The 21,823-nt window shown below is 41.5% G+C and overlaps 1 protein-coding gene across 4 annotated transcripts in view; it reads right to left on the bottom strand.

The window, feature by feature from the left end:
* Positions 1 to 21,823, bottom strand: part of smarca4b (SWI/SNF related BAF chromatin remodeling complex subunit ATPase 4b) — a 47,521-nt gene that overhangs the window by 9,163 nt on the left and 16,535 nt on the right. For 2 of the 4 annotated variants that reach the window (XM_082136102.1, XM_082136103.1), the window contains exons 14-27: positions 20,416 to 20,563; positions 17,415 to 17,578; positions 17,268 to 17,334; positions 16,344 to 16,454; positions 15,218 to 15,460; positions 9,992 to 10,105; positions 8,972 to 9,079; positions 8,786 to 8,872; positions 7,852 to 7,898; positions 7,603 to 7,769; positions 5,880 to 6,043; positions 3,919 to 4,188; positions 2,357 to 2,434; positions 2,034 to 2,252 (exon numbers count right to left, since the gene is read on the bottom strand). In XM_082136102.1, the coding sequence (XP_081992228.1) occupies positions 2,034 to 2,252; positions 2,357 to 2,434; positions 3,919 to 4,188; positions 5,880 to 6,043; positions 7,603 to 7,769; positions 7,852 to 7,898; positions 8,786 to 8,872; positions 8,972 to 9,079; positions 9,992 to 10,105; positions 15,218 to 15,460; positions 16,344 to 16,454; positions 17,268 to 17,334; positions 17,415 to 17,578; positions 20,416 to 20,563 (1,987 nt within the window). The remainder of the gene's footprint in view (positions 1 to 2,033; positions 2,253 to 2,356; positions 2,435 to 3,918; positions 4,189 to 5,879; positions 6,044 to 7,602; positions 7,770 to 7,851; positions 7,899 to 8,785; positions 8,873 to 8,971; positions 9,080 to 9,991; positions 10,106 to 15,217; positions 15,461 to 16,343; positions 16,455 to 17,267; positions 17,335 to 17,414; positions 17,579 to 20,415; positions 20,564 to 21,823) is intronic. The other 2 variants (XM_082136104.1, XM_082136105.1) reach the window with 1 other exon arrangement.

Here is a 21,823-nt window from a genome sequence, read left to right as displayed (position 1 = left end):
CACCGATGCATGTGTCATTCCTATTTTGCACCCGACACACAGCGGACTTTTCCCTCCACAGACGCACGTCGGTAAATTAGGGAATGAACTTGCGCTCCCGGGGGCGGTTCAGCGCAAAGAGGAGGCGTGTTCCGGTGCAAACGTTCCCTGGTGCTATTTTGCAGGTTTAGAAAACAATTCCTCCACTGACCAGGAGAAACCTCGTCTAAAGTCAGTGGTGCGTTGCGCATGTTATTCATATGCTATTTTAAGGGTGCATGCTTGGCCATAACTAATGTAGCGTGTGCACAACGCGCATACACTTTGCTTCTCTCATCTACGCACAAACGCAGCAGTTCCCATTTTTAGAAAACCATACATTATTACAAGGAAAAAATATTACCACACGAGGGAAATCATTGTTGTGTCCATGAAGATGTGAAAAAATAGGCATAAATCTAGCTTACACATTTACCCAAATTATTATACGCCTGTTTGCACCTTCAATTGCTATTTTTAAATCTAAATTGAAAACCTCTTTTTATTCCCTGCATTTTAATATTATCTTGCTGCTGTTTCAGTCTGTTCTGTTTGGTTGTTTTCTGTTTTATTCAATTTGGTTTTTACTTTGTTCAGCACTTTGGATAGTTCTGCTATGTTTAAATGTGCTATGTAAATAAAATTTACTTACTTACTTAACCGAAGCTAATTTGGGTGTGTTTCTCCATCCCCAATGTCACTTCTCTGTGTTTTACGGCCCTGATGAGAGCGTCGGTCTCCTCGGCTGTGAACCGCTCCTGGCGTACGTCTGGCAAATCTGCCGTTATAATAGCAACCCGCCATGGAACAAGCGCGCCTGCTCTTAAAGGGAATGTGAGATGTCGCTCTGATTGGTTTATTTCACGTTACGCCCAAACCACACCTATGAGTAATGAAGCTACTTCAGACCAACACATTTTAGATTTGCATCGGGCGCAAGAGTCATTTATCCCGCCGGTGTAATAGCAACAGCGCCCGAGACCCGCCCACAAAGTTACTTGCGTTTCGCGCTTGATACTTGTGTTTCAGACCGTTAAAACAGGGCCCTTAGTCTGGAAATAATTTTTATTTCTAAGTTTATCTACAGTTTAGATCTAGAATTCTGAAGTGAAATGAAGTAGCGCTGTAGTATATATATATATATATATACAATATTTTTTATTTTTTTTATGAATTAACCAGAGCGAGAGAGAGAGAGAGAGAGAGAGAGAGAGAGAGAGAGAGAGAGAGAGAGAGAGGGCGTGCGAGTGAGTATCCTAATAGTGAAGCTTGTTGGTTTAATTAATAACAGTGAAGTTATCGCCTCATTGCTGAGAAATATAATGTATCTTTCAGAACTGAAGCTGTATTATTTATTAAAGTCACGGGCAGAGTTTGGAAACCAGCTCCTGAATGTTTCTGTGTTTACGCAATTTCTTTTCTTTACAAAGATAAATATAAAGTTCCAGCTCAATATAAAGCTGAGCGAGTACAGGCTCGTCTGCCTCATCATACAACATTAAACAGCTGTTTCTGAGAATGAACGTGTCGTCCTCGTCTTGTGCTGGGGGAATCGGATGTGTGTGTTCAGACGTGGGTCGGATGTCCAGATATCGGATATGAATCTGAATTAAATCCACATTTGGAAGTGGCTCAGATCGGATGTGGAAAAATCGGATCTCGTGCAGATTTTTGTGTTTACACGCGTGCAACAAATCCCGATCTGTGTCAGATGTGAGAACAAGATCGGATTTCTGTGCCAGTGTAAACGGCCAACGATTAATCACATCCAAAATAAAAGTTCGTGTTTACAATACATAATATATGTGTGTGTACTGTGTAGAATTATTTTGTATATATAAATACACACACATGCATATATATAGTTAAGAAAAAATATTTATATTTATGTGTATTTATATATACAAAATAATTATACACAGTACACACACATATATTATGCATTGTAAACGTTTATTGTGGATGTGATTACTCGTTGGCCAGCTCTAGTGTGTGTGTGTGTCTCTCTCTCTGACCTTCAGCCACTGTTTCTCCGTGAGCGAGTCGCTGTAATCGACCTCTTTCCTCTGCCGGGATCCACGGCCGAACATCTTCTCCTCCTCTTCCTCACAGGTCAGTCTTTCCACCTCGGCATCATCCTTCATGATCCACGTGGGAAGCTCGTCCTCCTCCATGAGACGAGGCTTTCGCTTCGGATTACGAGCTTCCTCGCGCCGGCGGTCCAGATCCATGCGCTGCACAGAAACACAACGGAGGGTCACTGGCCTCGCTCGGGACTCAGCGACTCGGCCACTGACATCGACTCTGTAAATGTAAGTGAGAGGAAGTGAAACGAGACCATGAACTGGTCAAACTCGTCTTCACTCCGAGCGATCATCTGATTCACGGTCTCGTCGTCCGGCACTTCATCTTCTTCCTGACAGAGACACGGGAACAGAGCTTCAGAAATTAAAGAAAGCACAGAAAATAACGAAGAGATTCATGAACACATTCTTGAAAATAAGGTTTAGATGCTTCACAGCTGATGGGAAATTCATATTAATCTGCATATTCTGAACAAACAACATTCTCACACTGAATCCTGTAGATTTACATTAAAATGCCCTTATTATGCGCTCTTACATTCACAAAGCTGTTCTGAATGTAAAAGCTCTGCAAAGTTTCAAAGATCAAAGTGCAGATAAATGACTTTTTGTCAATTCTGAACTGAAACGAGTCGTCAGTAATTCAGTCTCACTTCCAGATGATCCTGAGTAGGTTTAATTAATTTGCATAATTCCAGCCCCTTGTCTTGATTGGCTGAACAGCGTCTCTTAGCTCCGCCCTCAAACACTGTAGTGTATCTGAGACTGGAAGAGTTTGGTTTGTGTTGTTCATGTCGAGAAGACGCTGTTTTCTGAGATTGATACGGTAAAACCCTAGCCTGGTTAAAACCAGACCATTCTCAGTAGTATTTGAGTTATGGTCTGGCAAAGCTTCATTAATAACTCATTTCCAAAGGGGCGTCACCAACGGACGTCGCTCAATTGCCTCTGGCCGCAATTGGATAGACCTAAAACCAATCAGAGCGATCGTCATCGTGTAAAGCCCGCCTCAACGTTTCTGATTGGTGCCGCGATTTCGACGGATTAGAAATGGGCTTGAATGGGCTCTTTGCCAGACTACTTGCAGAGCAAATCTCAATTTGCCGGAAGTTGTCTGGGTTTTCCCAGGCTAGTAAAACCCACGCCATCGTTACTGTACGTATCACTGTGATCAAGAGCTGAGATTCAGATATGATAATGAGCGTTTGCTTTCTGACCAATCAGAGCAGAGCAGCTCTCAGAGAGGCGGAGCTTAGAGAGACTGAATCTTTGATGGAAGCGTTTCCGACACTGAGAGAGAAGAGCTGATGCTGCAGTGGAGATTATGAGGACATTAATGTGTTTTTTGATATTTGATGCATGTAAACCTAAATGTAGCAAAAACAATATTAAAAACCTTTAAAATAGCATAATAGGGGCAGTTTAACATTATACAAATATGTTATTGCATATATGCACACAACAGGCCTCTTTGAATGTAGTAGTTTTCATGAATCATTAATTAATGAAACATTGGGTCTAATGATGCACAGATGATGCGTCCGAAATCACATGCTATAAAGGCACTACATTTGATTTGAAACTTGCTTTGCAACTGTTACAAGAATATTCAATATAGTATTTTGTAAGATTAAATTTGCCATGTTGTCACTGTCATGTGACCTACGGCATCACTACCATTCACAAAACCTCATGGCCTCATGGGACAGTAAAGTGTCCATCATATGCGCACTGCAGAAGCATTAGGTTATCGGGATACATTCGCCAACTGTTTTATGAATACTATGAATTTGGATATACTACTCGGCTCACATACTGTTTGTCGCCTACTATACGCAGAAGGAGTGATACTCCTGACCTCGTCCTGCTCCTCGTGCTCCAGAATGGCCTGCAGAAACGCTCGGCGCTCATGACTCGACGACTTCTGGTCGAACATGCCGGCCTGGATCACCTTCTGGTCGACATTCAGCTTGTATTTAGCGGCCGCTAGGATCTTTTCTTCTACACTGTTGACGGTACAGAGACGCAGAACGCGCACCTCGTTCTGCTGCCCGATCCGGTGGGCTCGATCCTGCGCCTGGAGGTCCTGCACACACAGAGCAGACAGGGTTTACACACACACACACACACACGCGCACGCGCACACACACGCGCACACACGCGCACGCACACGCGCACGCACGCGCACGCACGCACACACACACGCACACACGCACGCGCACACACACACACACGCACACACGCACGCGCACGCACACGCGCACACACACACGCACGCACGCACGCGCACACACACACACACACGCTAAACATGAGATTCCAGGGCTTTCAAGCACTACTTTCTTGGTTTTCAAGGACTGAGATCTCACTTATCAAACAAATATCTTTATTATCTTTCAAATTCTAAAAAAGGTTGCACGCGCACACACACACACACACGCACGCACACGCACGCACGCACACGCGCACACACACACGCGCACACGCACACGCACGCACGCACACACACACACGCACGCACGCACACACGCACGCGCACGCGCACACACACGCACACGCACACGCACGCACGCACACACGCACGCACGCACACACGCACGCGCACGCGCACACACACGCACACGCACACGCTAAACATGAGATTCCAGGGCTTTCAAGCACTACTTTCTTGGTTTTCAAGGACTGAGATCTCACTTATCAAACAAATATCTTTATTATCTTTCAAATTCTAAAAAAGGTAAATGGATAAATAAAAATAAACTAATAAAACTAAACGATACAGATAAAGTGCAGCGGATGCAGTGAGTGGGGAAACTTTAACCACTGAAAGGATTCTATGGCAAAGATATCGCTTTCCTTATTCAAACGGATTTATTTCCATGAATATATGATTGACCTGAAGAATGAAAGCTGTATCACATACTCTGATATTTATGAGCAATATCACTCTCATAGCCATGAGAAATGCCTCTATATCAGACGAGCTGCAGCTTCATTATGTGTGAAAAGATTGTTTTATCGATAAAATTAAACTCTAATTTCACATATATTGTCTTTCAATAATTCAAGCACTTTTAAAGTACCTTTTCATAAATACGGCTGATTTTAAGGGTTTTCCAGGACTTACATTTCCAAAAGTCAAATTCAAGTACATTAAGCACCTTGTACAAACCCTGGAACACAAAAATCTGAAGGAACAGATATATAGTTCAAAAATAATTTTTCATTTATCTATTGCTCAGATCTAGAATTCTGAAATTAAATAAACTAGCGCTGTAATATATTTTTTAATGAATTCGTTAAACCAGAGAGAGCGAGAGAGCGAGAGAGAGAGAGAGAGAGGGCGTGCGAGTGAGGAACCTAATGGTGAAGCTTCTTGGTTTAATTAATAACAGTGAAGTTATCGCCTCATTGCTGAGAAATATAATGTATCTTTCAGAACTGAAGCTGTATTATTTATTAAAGTCACGGGCAGAGTTTGGAAACCAGCTCCTGAATGTTTCTGTGTTTACGCAATTTCTTTTCTTTACAAAGATAAATATAAAGTTCCAGCTCAATATAAAGCTGAGCGAGTACAGGCTCGTCTGCCTCATCATACAACATTAAACAGCTGTTTCTGAGAATGAACGTGTCGTCCTCGTCTTGTAGTGGCTGGAATTCACAGGGGAATTATTGTACGAACCCTGGAACAAACATGAGTTCTGTACGATGACTGATGAAGATGATGATGATGATGATGATGATGAAGATGATGATGATGCTGTGAATGTGCTCTACCTGATGAGGGTTCCAGTCGCTGTCGAAGATGATGACGGTGTCGGCGCTCTGTAGATTGAGTCCCAGTCCTCCTGCTCTGGTGCTCAACAGGAATATGAAGTACTGAGAGGCCGGATCATTGAAGGTCTTCAGCAACATCCCACGATCCTCTGCTTTGGTCGTGCCTAAAACACACACACACAAACACACACTCATCTCTGAGGAGGCACATCTCACTTCCGTCTTGGACAGTTCTAAAACGTTAAAAAAGTTTAAAACTTAAATTTTTTTGAACAGTTTTTCCTTTTTTTTACACATCAAGGAGGAAAAAAAGAGAAAAAGAGAAGTAAAAAAAATTAAATTAAGAACACAACCATTAACAATAACTGCTACATGAAAAATGTCAAAATCTAATTTCTGTCTCTGTCAGTTCTAAAAACGTTAAAAAACTTTAAAACGTTTTTTAACAGTTTTTCTTAAAAAACAACAACAACAAAGAATAGAAAAAAAGTCAAATAAAAAAAAATCTATTAAAAATAACAACAAGAACACAACCATAACCATTACTGATAACTGTCACATGAGGTCTTACGAAGAGTCAGCAACTATGTGATACAAGTAGAAATTATGGTACAGTTCTAAAAGTCTACTAATTATTAGTTTTTATTCTGTAACAATCCCATTTCCTCCAGTACTTTCCCCCTCTGTCCTTCTGTAGCCGAAGGGAGAGGGTCGTGTCCATGGAGCATATCTGACTGACATCAGGGGGTTTCTCCAGCCAACATTTAGTAAAGAGGTAAATATCACTTTTACCCAGACTCTCCGGAGTAACCCCGAGGAGCATAGTGGGAAATGACACGTCTGTGTTAAAACCTAATATTCTGGACATTGATTGGCCCAGCCTTTCCCAAAAAGGCTGAATATGAGGCATAGCCAAAAAACGTGGGCCGAGTCAGCTTGTGTCTCGGTCCGTTCTGAAGAAAACATGAGCGACGCTTGACATGAGCAGAGTTGGCCTGACCATTTCCCATGATTCCCCATGTTTAACGCTATTAGGGCCGTTTTATTTTATTTATTTCAAATTTAATTTTTCTGGACTCCATTTTAATTGTTAAATAAAAATGTTGTAATCAAAAAGCTTGTCTAATTAATTGAAATCAATACATTTCAACAGCGATTTATTAAACACTTGACAAAAATCCATTTTTTTTCTCAAATTTCGTTTTATTTTTCCCAAATTCCGTGTTTTCAATGGAATGTTTTATTTTATGGCAGAAATATTGTGTTAAAATACTCATCTTCTTATTATTAGAGGTACATATACAGTATCACAGCAGTAATATAGTTCATGTGTAATATAGTTCATGTGGTCATGTGCTCGTATAGTGAAACGGCAGGCGCTGAAAACATTAGGATCATATTTTCATATTTAAAATGCTTTTGGCAGTTAGCAAACATTAGTCCATATCGTGATTTGATTAAATGTACAGCTCTACTTTTAATATATTCATGATATTCTGTGTTTTACATTAAATTCACATTTTTTATGACTGGATTCCACAATTCCATCCACGTTTTCCGCATCACGGATATCATGTGATCTCCTGGAGTCCAAGTGGCCCTTCAGCAGGTCAAAAATGAGGAACGCTTGGGTTTGTCCAGATCAGCATGAGCTTTAATAATAATAATCATGCTCTACTTTGCAAACGCCACAAACCAAAGAAAGAGAGAAACACAGACTCACCATCCAGACGGAGATATTTAAAGCTGCGGTACGCAAAGTAATCCTCCATTATGGTCATCAGTGACGTCATTTGGCAGAAGAGCAGCACTTTGTGATTGGACGCCCGTAACTTGGGCAAAATACGATCCAGCACCTCGAACTTTCCTGAGGCCCGGTACAGGTCAGCCCTGCAGGTCAGAGGTTACATCAAGGTCATATAAAGGCTCAGTCCTGGCGATGTCTAATGTGTCACACTGTGTCTGCGCTCACCCTTGAACTATCCCGCCAGAGAAACCCAGATGCTCCGAGAACGACTCCTGCAAAAGCAGCACATTCAGCACTGCAAGACAAGCCTCAAACACGTTCACCAGATGATCAACACACTGAGACACACACATTAAAAGTGACACATTATGCCCCTTTCAGAAGATGTAATATAAATCTATGGTGTCCCAGAATGTGTCTGTGAAATTTCAGCTCAAAATACCAGATCATTTATTATATCTTGTCAAATTTCCCCCTTTTTGGGTGTGAGCAAAAACGCACCCTTTTTATGTGTCCCTTTAAATGCAAATGAGCTTTAGCTCCGCCCTCCGATCAGAAGAGGGCGGAGTGTTTACACGAGCTTCAGAAACTCCAGCAATAACCAAACACACAAATCTCAGTCAAATTTCAGAAATAAGTAGCGAGTGCAGCCTTACGGAGAGACTCAGGAAGAGTTTCTGAATGTTAGTGGAGACATTTCTGTAGTTGTTGTGGAGTTACATTGATCATCTCATCATCATGTTTAACTTCTCCACAAGTGTCCACAGTTCCTGAGGTGTTTATAAGACAGCGGTGACATGTTCTGGTCAATAGTGTTCAGTGCTCGTCTGTGCTCAACCACAGTTTCAGGCTTTGCTGGATCTTCTGCCATTGCGTTAGAACTGGTCTCTGTTGTCGCTTGTGAAACCAAATGTCGGCTGGTGTGTGTAAACGTGCAGATTAAGGGCCAGTAATATTATAATAAGATCCTCTTCATACGCCAGAAGGAGAGCGAAATCTGATCGGCTTATTTTTTGACATGCTTGACATGCAGAACAAAGTAACTGGGCTTCACTTTTCATGTTTTCTGTGTTGTAGAAGCACCGGGGACCCGATTATAGATTACAGCACTTACACACGGGAAAAGTCAGATTTGCATGATATGTCCCCTTTAACGCACCTCGATTTGCTGGAACATGTATGGATGATTACAGATCTTCCTCAGCTGCATAATGGTGTTCATCAGAGTCTTAGTGCCGCCTTTACCCTGAAACACACACACAGTTCAACAACACACAACTGCACAACTGAAGATGTGAGGTGTCTCTGTTACACACACACACAGACTCATCCCGCTCTTCCTCACCTTCTTGTCCTTCTCGGAGCCGTCGGTTAGCAGAACTCCTTTAGCCTGCATGTGTCGGTACAAAACCCTCTGAAGAGCCGACATGTCACACTTTATCACGTACTCCACCTGCACACGGACACACCACACACGCTTCAGACTCAAGCTGGGTTTACATCCAAAGGAGTGAATTTAACTTGTGCGCAAAACTAAAATATCGCATAAAACATGCGAATAAAGCAGCGTTTCCATCTCAAGTGTTCAAGAGAACAAAATCATCACTTCCTGGGAAATTGGCGCAAATTATCTGTAATATTTTTTTTTATGAAAAACTTTCTGCAATCTTTCTCTTTTTCCCTCCATCATAAACGAGTGTGTCAGAGCGTCAGACGAAACACAGTAAACGCTGTCATGTTCTCTAGCGTTCGGATGCTGGTGTTCAGGAACACACTCGTGTGTGTGAGACGCTTCTGGAGGGAATTACACCAAATCATTCTGATCACACACTTCGACTCCGGCGTTTCAGAAACACCAAACCAACATTAGAGATGCTGCGACGCCATTGGTCCACTGGTTACTCCAGTTATCCAATCACAGCTGACGCTGAGGGAAAGTCACATGAGTTTATTGTTGCGCATCGAGAGATTTATTCAGGAAATGTGTTTCCATACGTTTTTTTATGCACAATTTATGCGTTGCCATCAGGGCTGTGAAACGATTAAGAAATGCTGGACGGAAACTAGGGCTTCATCACATCCAAAATATATTATATTACATAATATAAATTATATATAAATATATAAAGTATATACATGCAAATATTTCTTAAATATATACATGCATGTGTGTGTATTTATATATACAAAACAATTTTACACAGCACACACACATACATTATGTAAACACAAACTTTTTTATTTTGGATGTGTTGAAGCCCTAGTTTCCATCCAGCATTTCTTTTATGCAATAACCCAAAATTTTCATAAAATGAGGCAGATGGAAACATCTTGACACACACACTGAAGTCTGCATCACACACACCTTCTCCGGCAGCTGCGCCTCCACTTCTTTCTTCAGTCTTCGCAACAGGAACGGCCGGAGCACTTTATGCAGACGCCGGATGATCAGGATCGTCTCCTCCTCGTTCAGGTCCACCTGAGACACATCATCAACACTACTGTGAGTCAGGTCTACTACTCTTCGTCCAACACTACTGTGTGTCAGGTCTACTACTCTTCTTCCAACACTACTGTGAGTCAGGTCTACTACTCTTCGTCCAACACTACTGTGTGTCAGGTCTACTACTCTTCGTCCAACACTACTGTGTGTCAGGTCTACTACTCTTCTTCCAACACTACTGTGAGTCAGGTCTACTACTCTTCGTCCAACACTACTGTGTGTCAGGTCTACTACTCTTCGTCCAACACTACTGTGAGTCAGGTCTACTACTCTTCGTCCAACACTACTGTGTGTCAGGTCTACTACTCTTCGTCCAACACTACTGTGAGTCAGGTCTACTACTCTTCGTCCAACACTACTGTGTGTCAGGTCTACTACTCTTCGTCCAACACTACTGTGTGTCAGGTCTACTACTCTTCGTCCAACACTACTGTGTGTCAGGTCTACTACTCTTCGTCCAACACTACTGTGTGTCAGGTCTACTACTCTTCGTCCAACACTACTGTGAGTCAGGTCTACTACTCTTCGTCCAACACTACTGTGAGTCAGGTCTACTACTCTTCTTCCAACACTACTGTGTGTCAGGTCTACTACTCTTCGTCCAACACTACTGTGTGTCAGGTCTACTACTCTTCTTCCAACACTACTGTGTGTCAGGTCTACTACTCTTCGTCCAACACTACTGTGTGTCAGGTCTACTACTCTTCGTCCAACACTACTGTGTGTCAGGTCTACTACTCTTCGTCCAACACTACTGTGTGTCAGGTCTACTACTCTTCGTCCAACACTACTGTGTGTCAGGTCTACTACTCTTCGTCCAATACTACTGTGTGTCAGGTCTACTACTCTTCGTCCAACACTACTGTGTGTCAGGTCTACTACTCTTCGTCCAACACTACTGTGAGTCAGGTCTACTACTCTTCGTCCAACACTACTGTGAGTCAGGTCTACTACTCTTCTTCCAACACTACTGTGTGTCAGGTCTACTACTCTTCGTCCAACACTACTGTGTGTCAGGTCTACTACTCTTCGTCCAACACTACTGTGAGTCAGGTCTACTACTTTTCGTCCAACACTACTGTGTGTCAGGTCTACTACTCTTCTTCCAACACTACTGTGAGTCAGGTCTACTACTCTTCGTCCAACACTACTGTGTGTCAGGTCTACTACTCTTCTTCCAACACTACTGTGTGTCAGGTCTACTACTCTTCGTCCAACACTACTGTGTGCCAGGTCTACTACTCTTCTTCCAACACTACTGTGAGTCAGGTCTACTACTCTTCGTCCAACACTACTGTGAGTCAGGTCTACTACTCTTCCTCCAACACTACTGTGAGTCAGGTCTACTACTCTTCGTCCAACACTACTGTGAGTCAGGTCTACTACTCTTCGTCCAACACTACTGTGTGTCAGGTCTACTACTCTTCGTCCAACACTACTGTGAGTCAGGTCTACTACTCTTCTTCTAACACTACTGTGAGTCAGGTCTACTACTCTTCGTCCAACACTACTGTGTGTCAGGTCTACTACTCTTCGTCCAACACTACTGTGTGTCAGGTCTACTACTCTTCGTCCAACACTACTGTGTGTCAGGTCTACTACTCTTCGTCCAACACTACTGTGAGTCAGGTCTACTACTCTTCTTCCAACACTACTGTGAGTCAGGTCTACGACTCTTCTTCCAACACTACTGTGAGTCAGGTCTACTACTCTTCGTCCAACACTACTGTGAGTCAGGTCTACTACTCTTCGTCCAACACTACTGTGAGTTAGGTCTACTACTCTTCATCCAACACTACTGTGAGTCAGGTCTACTACTCTTCTTCCAACACTACTGTGAGTCAGGTCTACTACTCTTCGTCCAACACTACTGTGAGTCAGGTCTACTACTCTTCGTCCAACACTACTGTGAGTCAGGTCTACTACTCTTCGTCCAACACTACTGTGAGTCAGGTCTACTACTCTTCTTCCAACACTACTGTGAGTCAGGTCTACTACTCTTCTTCCAACACTACTGTGTGTCAGGTCTACTACCCTTCTTCCAACACTACTGTGAGTCAGGTCTACTACTCTTCTTCCAACACTACTGTGTGTCAGGTCTACTACTCTTCTTCCAACACTACTGTGAGTCAGGTCTACTACTCTTCGACCAACACTACTGTGTGTCAGGTCTACTACTCTTCTTCCAACACTACTGTGTGTCAGGTCTACTACTCTTCTTCCAACACTACTGTAAGTCAGGTCTACTACTCTTCTTCCAACACTACTGTGAGTCAGGTCTACTACTCTTCGTCCAACACTACTGTGTGTCAGGTCTACTACTCTTCTTCCAACACTACTGTGTGTCAGGTCTACTACTCTTCTTCCAACACTACTGTGTGTCAGGTCTACTACTCTTCTTCCAACACTACTGTGTGTCAGGTCTACTACTCTTCTTCCAACACTACTGTGAGTCAGGTCTACTACTCTTCTTCCAACACTACTGTTAGTCAGGTCTACTACTCTTCTTCCAACACTACTGTGTGTCAGGTCTACTACTCTTCTTCCAACACTACTGTGAGTCAGGTCTACTACTCTTCTTCCAACACTACTGTGAGTCAGGTCTACTACTCTTCGTCCAACACTACTGTGTGTCAGGTCTACTACTCTTCATCCAACACTACTGTGTGTCGGGTCTACTACTCTTCTTCCAACACTACTGTTAGTCAGGTCTACTACTCTTCTTCCAACACTACTGTGAGTCAGGTCTACTACTCTTCTTCCAACACTACTGTGAGTCAGGTCTACTACTCTTCGTCCAACACTACTGTGTGTCAGGTCTACTACTCTTCTTCCAACACTACTGTGTGTCAGGTCTACTACTCTTCTTCCAACACTACTGTGTGTCAGGTCTACTACTCTTCTTCCAACACTACTGTGAGTCAGGTCTACTACTCTTCTTCCAACACTACTGTGAGTCAGGTCTACTACTCTTCTTCCAACACTACTGTGAGTCAGGTCTACTACTCTTCTTCCAACACTACTGTGAGTCAGGTCTACTACTCTTCGTCCAACACTAGTAGTGTAAACGCTCATGTGGATGAATATGTTTGAACAGCCACTAAAGACCATCTGCTCTCCGACTACTGATCTAATGCGTAACATTATGGGAAGTGCGCTAACCAGACGGGATTTAAACTGTCGGATCGAGACCCAAGTTTGGTTTGAAGATGAAAGACGTACCAAGCACAATGTTCTCAGATCATTCCTGATTTCTAACACACACACTCACAGTGTTCGGCGAGTCTTGCGTCTGTCAGAGCAGAAACTAAAGCAGATGCTCTCTGTGTGTTTTTCCGTCATCTCCGGGTGTGTTCATATGTAAATTGCGTGAGCTTATTCGTCCATTAGATCTAAAGATCTGAAAAAACACACATTTTCCTCCCCATAGACCCTCCCCTCGAAGAAATCAGGACAGAAGTGGGTGAAAGTGGACAAAAGAGACGGATTAAAACACCAGGTGTAAACGGGAATGTCTCCCTCGTCTACTTGTGATCCGATCGACCAAAACACATATTAATACCAGCAGTAAACAGCCATTAAATTCATTTCACAACTTTGCTTTGAATCATGCTGGAATTGATAGGTTAAAACTCAGATATGCTGATGGCCATTTGGTTTCCGACACGAGCTGTAAGCGGTCGACCAATCACAGCAAACTGGGCCATCTGACCAATCAGAGCAGAGAAGCTCTCAGAGAGCTTAGAGAGACTGAATCTTCGATCGAAGCGTTTCAGACACTGAGAGAAAAGAGCTGATGCCGCAGTGGAGATTTAGTCTGGCAAGCCAGACCTACATCAAGATGTTAGGTCTGGCAACTCACCATAGACACGCTCAATCCGAGGGGCGGGATAAACGGCTGTCTTTCAAATTCCCTCTGCACGCTATAGGACAGCGCTTCAACCAACTAGAGCGTTTTCCCAACAGCGGAGCTAACGTTAGTTGATAGATTCAACTTTTGAATCTGGCCGGCAAAACTACGAACACATCTTCCTTTTTTAAGAATGACTTAAGTGCCGTTCTTTGCTCTTTTCTCAAAGAAAAACTGAACTCCAAGTCCTCCAGAGTCGCGGCCAAAGCCGATTCGAAAGGCTGTTCTCCAGCAGCAGCTCTTCTTTGTTTTCAAGTAGCAGGGAACCGTTGCAACTCTGTCGTCATTATGTTAAGCCCGCCCCGCCTACTCTATACACGACGTGATTGGCCTGACCCAATTTAGGTTTTTCCAGCACGGAAGTCAACGGAGAGTTGCTAGACTATCCTGGCTGCAAAATACATTTTGCTGCCGCTAGGGTGCGTCTAGATTTCTAGGCTAGTGGAGATTATGAGGAAATTAAAGTGTTTTTGACCTTTTAGTGTATGCATTTACACCTATTTTAGGAAACTCCAAAACACTATTAGCGACCCTCGCGTCCTGGAACAAATCCTTCCCTCGTGGGTCAAACTGACCAGAAGCCCTAAAATTATACTTAAATTTTTTTTTATCCAGAAAGCTTATTTTATTTCAGTTTGATAATATTTTTTTTCTTTTCTGGAGATTTTCTTTTTTTCTTTACCTTTAAATTACTAGATTTAATCAATAAATAATCAATAAATAGTAATTTAAGCACATTCTCTCAACTTAAATTCAAAATAACTCACAATTTCATGCATAAACCTTTTAATTCAGCTCAAAATATCTTACATTGGGTGTTTTTGCCGACCTCTTGTGGGAAAATAAAAATATAACATGATATTTCATGACTCTAGTCTAGATGGCCTTATAACTCTATATATGGAGCAAATGAGCTGTTCCTCTGTGTCCTAAATTCAGATTCTCTTATGCATTCTGATACACATGTAGACATTTTTTGAAGGATTTGTCACTTTTTTAAATTTCAACCACAAAACTTCTTAAATCCATTTAAAAAAAAAGTTTGTGTATTCGTGGTTCAAGTGCGACAAAAGTCATGGGGTCATGACCCCTCCAATGAACACTCAATTTTTTTGGTTAAAAAAACAATTCTGTGTCACAAAGACCCGAGGGAAGGACGAGAGGCAGTTTACACAGACCTTCTCTCCGGTCATGGCGAAGGGAGCGTTGAACCACTGCTCAAACGTGCTGCAGCTCTTGAAGATGGTGGGCAGCAGGAAGTTGAGCAGCGCCCAGAGCTCGGGGAGCTTGTTCTGTAGCGGCGTCCCGGTCAGCAACACACGACGCGGCGCCAGATAGTGTGTGTTCAACACCTGCGTCAGCTTACAGTGGTGGTTCTTCATGCGGTGACCTTCATCCACGATCATGTACTTCCAGCGAATCTGTATCAGGTGACATGAGCTCATCAGATCAGCACGTTTCTGTCTGCACGTCTAATAGCGTCCAAACACAGCCCTGATGTCTAAGCTAAAACAAGGCAAAATTTGGGCTGTCAGTGAAAATTTAATAGACATCTAAACCATAGCCCAAGAATAGACTATACAAAAAATTCAGTATTATGAATTTTTAAGGCCAGACAAGTAATTTGTTGAGGGCAATTTGTAGAGAAAGACACACGCCTACGCACATACATATTCAAAAGCACATGTCTATAGACTAAACACGTAATACGCATGTGCACGCCGTCATCGTTCTCACAGATTCACGTTTTTGAAGTTTACACAGAGATGATGACATTTTTCTAAATTATTCAGCGTTTGCACCTTGGAATCTATTTCAAGGTTTGCGTTCTCAAACACTGTAGTCTTGCGGATGAGGAGCCGGAGCGCATTAAGGGTTTTCTGTTAGAGCGGTGTCGTGTTAGCGGCCCCTAAGTTAATAACTAATGATCTTTACAACAGAAGTGAATCAATAAAAACAAACTTTATCTGGACAATAACTTTATTCTAGATCTGCTGTAAAGCCTGAACAATCTCTGTTACTGTATATCCTATTATCACTGTAAAGCTGCTTTGAAACAGTCTATATTGTTAAAAGCGCTGTATAAATGAAGGTGACTTGACTTGGTTCTGTTTTTTGTAGCTTGTTTGCTGTACACCCTGTCACACAGCGGCTTCCAGACATTGTTTTGTTTTTGTCAGAAATGACAAGCAGAGAGCTTCAGGCAATACAAAGTCAATGGAGACGCTCACATTTATCCTGCCTACAAGAGACAGCTGAGAGACTCAAACACACACACACACACACACACCCCGCAGGCTTTACCTTGGCCAGCACCTGCTTGTCTTTGATGATGTATTCGTAGGTAGTGAGCAGCACGTTGAACTTGCCGCTGCGCAGCTGTGGAACGAAGGCTCTTCTAGCAGCCGGAGATCCCTGAACACACATCACATGATCACAAGCCCATCAATGAGCCACACTCGTCAGTGTTCGGGAGGAAACCACATCAGAGGAGGTGCCCGTTTCATAAAGCGGTTAACTACACTGAAGCTGCGTAGTCACCATGAAACCAAAATGTATTATTCTTTCTTATTTTTCATGGATTTATCGGTGCACATAGTTATTGTTTCCTCATAATCTTGAATCAGAATATCTTCCTCTTGCAGCATCTCATCTCTTCTCTGATGACGAGGGCGGGGCTATAACCTGTCACTCACATGAGATCCACCAATAGCAAACCACAACCATCCAATCAATTCCCCACGGACACAACCAAGCCCCTCCCAGATTTGTTCTTGTTCCGGAAGCGCTTCACTCGATATACGACACAATAGAGAAGAAAACACTAGAGCAACTTCAGTTTCATGACGACTTTAAAGTAATCATGAAACTGACTAGTTACTTCCTAATACTGTAGATTATATAGTGACTCTATTGTCTTTGCTTTACAGCTGAAATTAAATTTGTCTCATATTTGATGAAGTTTGCATCATTGATCATTATTTTGCTTTTTATTACTGTGAACGTGTGAAGCCACTTTGAAACAATCTCTATTATAATCAAGCGCTATTTAAATGAATGTGACTTGATAAGCTAGAGCAGAAGTGAAGTGCAGCCAAGCAGAGACAGTAGTCAGTAGTTTAGTTACTCCCAAACACTGATTCATATATACTGTGTTTGTTACGGTATCTGAGGACATCAGTCATCCATCAGCCTTCATCACAGATGTTCTTGGAGAGAGTCGCTTACCTTGTACGAGACCTTGACGACAGACGGCGCCCATTTATCAAACTCATAGACCCAGTTAGACAGAGTTCTGCCAGAGAAACACAGTGTTGATGAAAACAGACACTGTGTGTTGTAAGATATGTGTGTGAGAAGTGAAGAGCGACTGACGAGAGCGGCACGATGATGAGGTAGGGTCCGTTCAGGCGCTTGTTCTCCATCAGGTACGTGATGAGCGCGATGGTTTGGATGGTTTTGCCCAAACCCATCTCATCCGCCAGGATGCCGTTCAGATTATTGTTATACAGAGACACCAGCCACTCCAAACCCTTGATCTGCACACACACAGTCAAAGCAGCGATAAGAAACAATCCTGTGTTTGTGTGTGAGTGTGTGTGTGTGTGTTTGTGAGTGAATGTATGTGTGACTGTGTGTGTGTGTGTGTGTGTGTGTGTGTGTGTGTGTGTGTGTGTGTGTGTGTGTGTGTGTGTGTGTCTGTGTGTGTGTGTGTGTGTGTGTGTGTGTGTGTGTGTGTGAATTAGTGTCTGTGTTGAAAGTGTGTGTGTGTGTGTGTGTGTGTGTGTGTGTATCGATCGGCTGCTCTAAGATATTGACCACTGAAAAACCCACATCAGGACGACCACTAATATTGAAAATGTTGATGTTAAATGTCTGGTAAAGTGCTGATGTTAAAGGGGTGGTATAATGCCCTTTTCACAAGATGTAAATAAGTCTCTGATGTCCCCAGAGTGTGTGTGTGAAGTTTCAGCTCAAAATACCCCACAGATATTTTTATATAGCATGTTAAAGTTGTCACTTTTTGAGGGTGAGCAAAAACACACCGTTTTGTGTCTGTTCCTTTAAATGCAAATGAGCTACTGCTCCCGGCACAGGGGGCGGAGCTTCAACAGCTTGTTTCCTTTTACCCAGGGTTCTCAAGTCTCACGCATTGGCCGTGAGACACACGCAATTCAACCAGTTCACACGCTCACACGCCACACCATGTATTTCTCACGCTGAAAAGGCAATGCCAACCAAGTTGTCCTGCAAGCTTTATAACGTTGTGTACGAGGCGCTCCCACACAAAGTGTGCATGCACACGCACCGTACGTTCGTTACTAGGTAACCAACAACATCGCGCGAACGCGCTGGGTTTGTGCTGGTGTAATGCATTGGTCAAAAAAAGTAGTTTTTTTTTTTTCTGACAGATCAGCCCATGAAACATGTAGATCAGCGGCCCATTGGTTCTTTTCTTGATTGACACTGGGCTGGCCCAATCACAACTTTAAACGAGTGAGCGAGCGTGCAGCAGTGTCAGTGTGTATCTGTCAAAATATTCAGCGATATGGAGAAGAAACGCAAGGAATGTGCAGAGAAATAGCGTGAAACAATAGAAACTGGCCCTTAAAGCAGACACTGTAAACTGTGTCAAAATATACAGTATGTTTTCTGCCCTTCATCAGCTCCTGTGATGATGATGATAGTGAGGAGGATCAGGAGAGAGATGAGTAATCCGCGGTAAGCATAACTACTTTCAAAACACTTAGGCCATGTCATGAGTGTAGGAACCCATAACCCAGTTACAGATTATTTCCATATCTGCATATTTGACGATTACCGCAATTCACTAGAAATTTAATGAGAGGCGTTTGTAAACCATGTTTTCCGCCAAAATAAAAGCTTGATGCAGTTTGCGTCAAAATAAAAGATCATGTGCTTATCTCTTTCAAGTATAGAAATAGGTACAAATCTAATTATGAAAGTTTCCTTTATTTTTTTGTGCATTTGTTTTTACAAAATATGGCTATTACGGTCATAGGATTAATATTATAACTATTATTATGTAGTAGGTGTAATGTAAATAGACACTGTAACTAAAAGAGGTTTACATTTTTCTTTGTTTAATTTGCACACTGAATATAGTTTGGAGCTTTTAATTTTGAACTCTCAAAGTGCACCAGATTGATGGATTTAACATTAAAATGCACAAAATTTTCTCATGGGGGGCAATTTGTTAGATTTTTGTATATTTGTAATTTGAAATATAACATTAAATAGTATATTTGATGTGATGAATTGCTCTGTCATTTATCAGATTTACCAATTGTTATAATTTCAATTTGTGCTGGTTAATTATGAACAATGGGTAAAATTGGGGGGCGGGGACAGGCGGGGGCGGGCCTCCATTAGGGCTCCTCCCCTAACCGCATGTGATCTCACTCCAAGCTTTTGATAAAACTTGAGAACCCTGCTTTTACCTCACACACACATGCACTGGACATTTCAAAAACTTTTAGCCTTTTATGTTCAAACCAGAGTCAGACAAAGATGGAGAGACTCAAGAAGAAGTGACAACATGTAGAAGCAACCGGACATTTCTGAATGGTTAGTTGATGAATTTATGTAGCTGATGTGTAGTTATCTTCTAGTCATTGATTAGCATATTCTGTCAGGGGCGGGGTTTATGTAAATTTTAGGGTTGGTGATGTCACTAACCCGGGAGGAAGCTCGTGTAGTCTCTACCAGCCGTTTGTTGTAGTTCTTAAAAAGTGATTTCTTTAAAAACAAATAGTGTTAATGTTAAATGTCTGGTCAAGTGTTAATGTTAAATGTCTGGTAAAGTGTTAATGTTAAATGTCTGGTCAAGTATTAATGTTAAATGTCTGGTAAAGTGTTGATATTGAATGTCTGGTAAAGTGTGTCTGGTCAAGTGTTAATGTTAAATGTCTGGTCTGTAAAGTGTTAATGTTAAATGTCTGGTAAAGTGTTAATGTTAAATGTCTGGTAAAGTGTTAATGTTAAATGTCTGGTAAAGTGTTAATGTTAAATGTCTGGTAAAGTGTTAATGTTAAATGTCTGGTAAAGTGTTAATGTTAAAGGTCTGGTAAAGTGTTGATATTGAATGTCTGGTAAAGTGTTGATGTTGAATGTTTGGTAAACTGTTGATATTGAATGTCTGGTAAAGTGTTAATGTTAAATGTTTGGTAAAGTGTTGATATTGAATGTCTGGTAAAGTGTTGATGTTGAATGTTTGGTAAAGTGTTGATATTGAATGTCTGGTAAAGTGTTAATGTTAAATGTTTGGTAAAGTGTTGATATTGAATGTCTGGTAAAGTGTTAATGTTAAAGGTCTGGTAAAGTGTTGATGTTGAATGGTAAAGTGCTGAATGACCTGGTATTGCTTGAGTTGACCGTTGATCAGCAGAGACGACTGTTTGTCCACGCGCTCAGTAACAGCGTGAGCCACGGCGTAATACGACTGCAACCCGCGCGCGAAAGCAGCGCTACCGTACTCATCATCCACGTCCTGTTTAGCATGTCTGCAACACACACGCACACACACACACACACAGGTTGAGATTGCAGCATTAAGATCTTATAAATGGCCTGTAAACACTGAAGATCACTGTAACTAGTGATGCACATATATTTTGGTCAATACCAATAACCGATATTTCTTTATATATGGGAGCCGATAACCAGTACATTTCCTGATAAATCTACATTTTGATGTACATTTTTCTGAGCCTGATTACAAATACAGTGGAAAACCTCTTTCATTTTAAAAACCTCAACTGGATAAAACAAAGAAACTGCAAAAAAAAATCTAGATCTTAATTTTTATTAACTAAAAGTAGCCTACTTTATATCAGTTAAAGACTCCTTCACTTTTACAATTAATTTTACATCCCTATGGCAAATTGCAATTCTGATGTCCTCTCTTTTTCAATGTGAAATCCGATATTGTGCATAAACTCTTCTAAAGCGCGCATAATTTGCTGTTGTGTTATGCGGAGAGCACCAATCAAAACCCTCCATTTGAAGTCATTGAACAGGAGGAAATAATCCACAATTTATCAGCTTTAAAATATCACCCTAATTTTCTCATCTGAACCGATAACGATAACATTAAAAATTAACAATTATCAGCAGAAACCAATAACTCTTTATATTTGGAAGCCGATAACCGATATATTAGCCGATAAATCTAAATCTTGATATACATTTTTCTGAGCCTGATTACAAAAACAAATGGGAAACATGAAGTGGAGAAACTGCTTTTACTTTAAAACCAAAACAAAGAAAACAAAGAAATTGCAATTTATCAGCTAATTTATCAGCTAATTTATCAACCTAATTTTCTCATTGGACTGATAACGATAGCATTAAATATGAACATTTATCAGCTAATACCGATAACCGATAATTCTTCATATTTTGGAAGCGGATAACCGATATATTGGCCAATAAATCATCAGCTAATTTATCAGCTTCAATATATCAACCTAATTGTCTCATTGGACCAATAACGATAACATTAAATATGAACATTTATCAGCTGATATCGATAACCGATAATTCTTTATATTTGGAGGCCGATAACTGATATATTAGCAGATTAAACTAAATCTTGATATACATTTTTCTGAGCCTGATTACAAAAACAAAAGTTAAATAAATACAGAGGTGAAACTGCAATTCATCAGATAATTTATCATAATGATAATGATAATATAAAACAAACGTTTATCGGCCGACACCGATATGGCGGTGGATATATCGTGCGTCTCTAACAGTTG

Source organism: Leuciscus leuciscus (assembly GCF_965113295.1).
Source record: "Leuciscus leuciscus genome assembly, chromosome: 14".
NCBI lineage: Eukaryota > Metazoa > Chordata > Actinopteri > Cypriniformes > Leuciscidae > Leuciscus > Leuciscus leuciscus.
The sequence above is the reverse complement of the archived record's forward strand: the minus strand, read 5'-3'. Positions and strand labels throughout refer to the sequence as shown.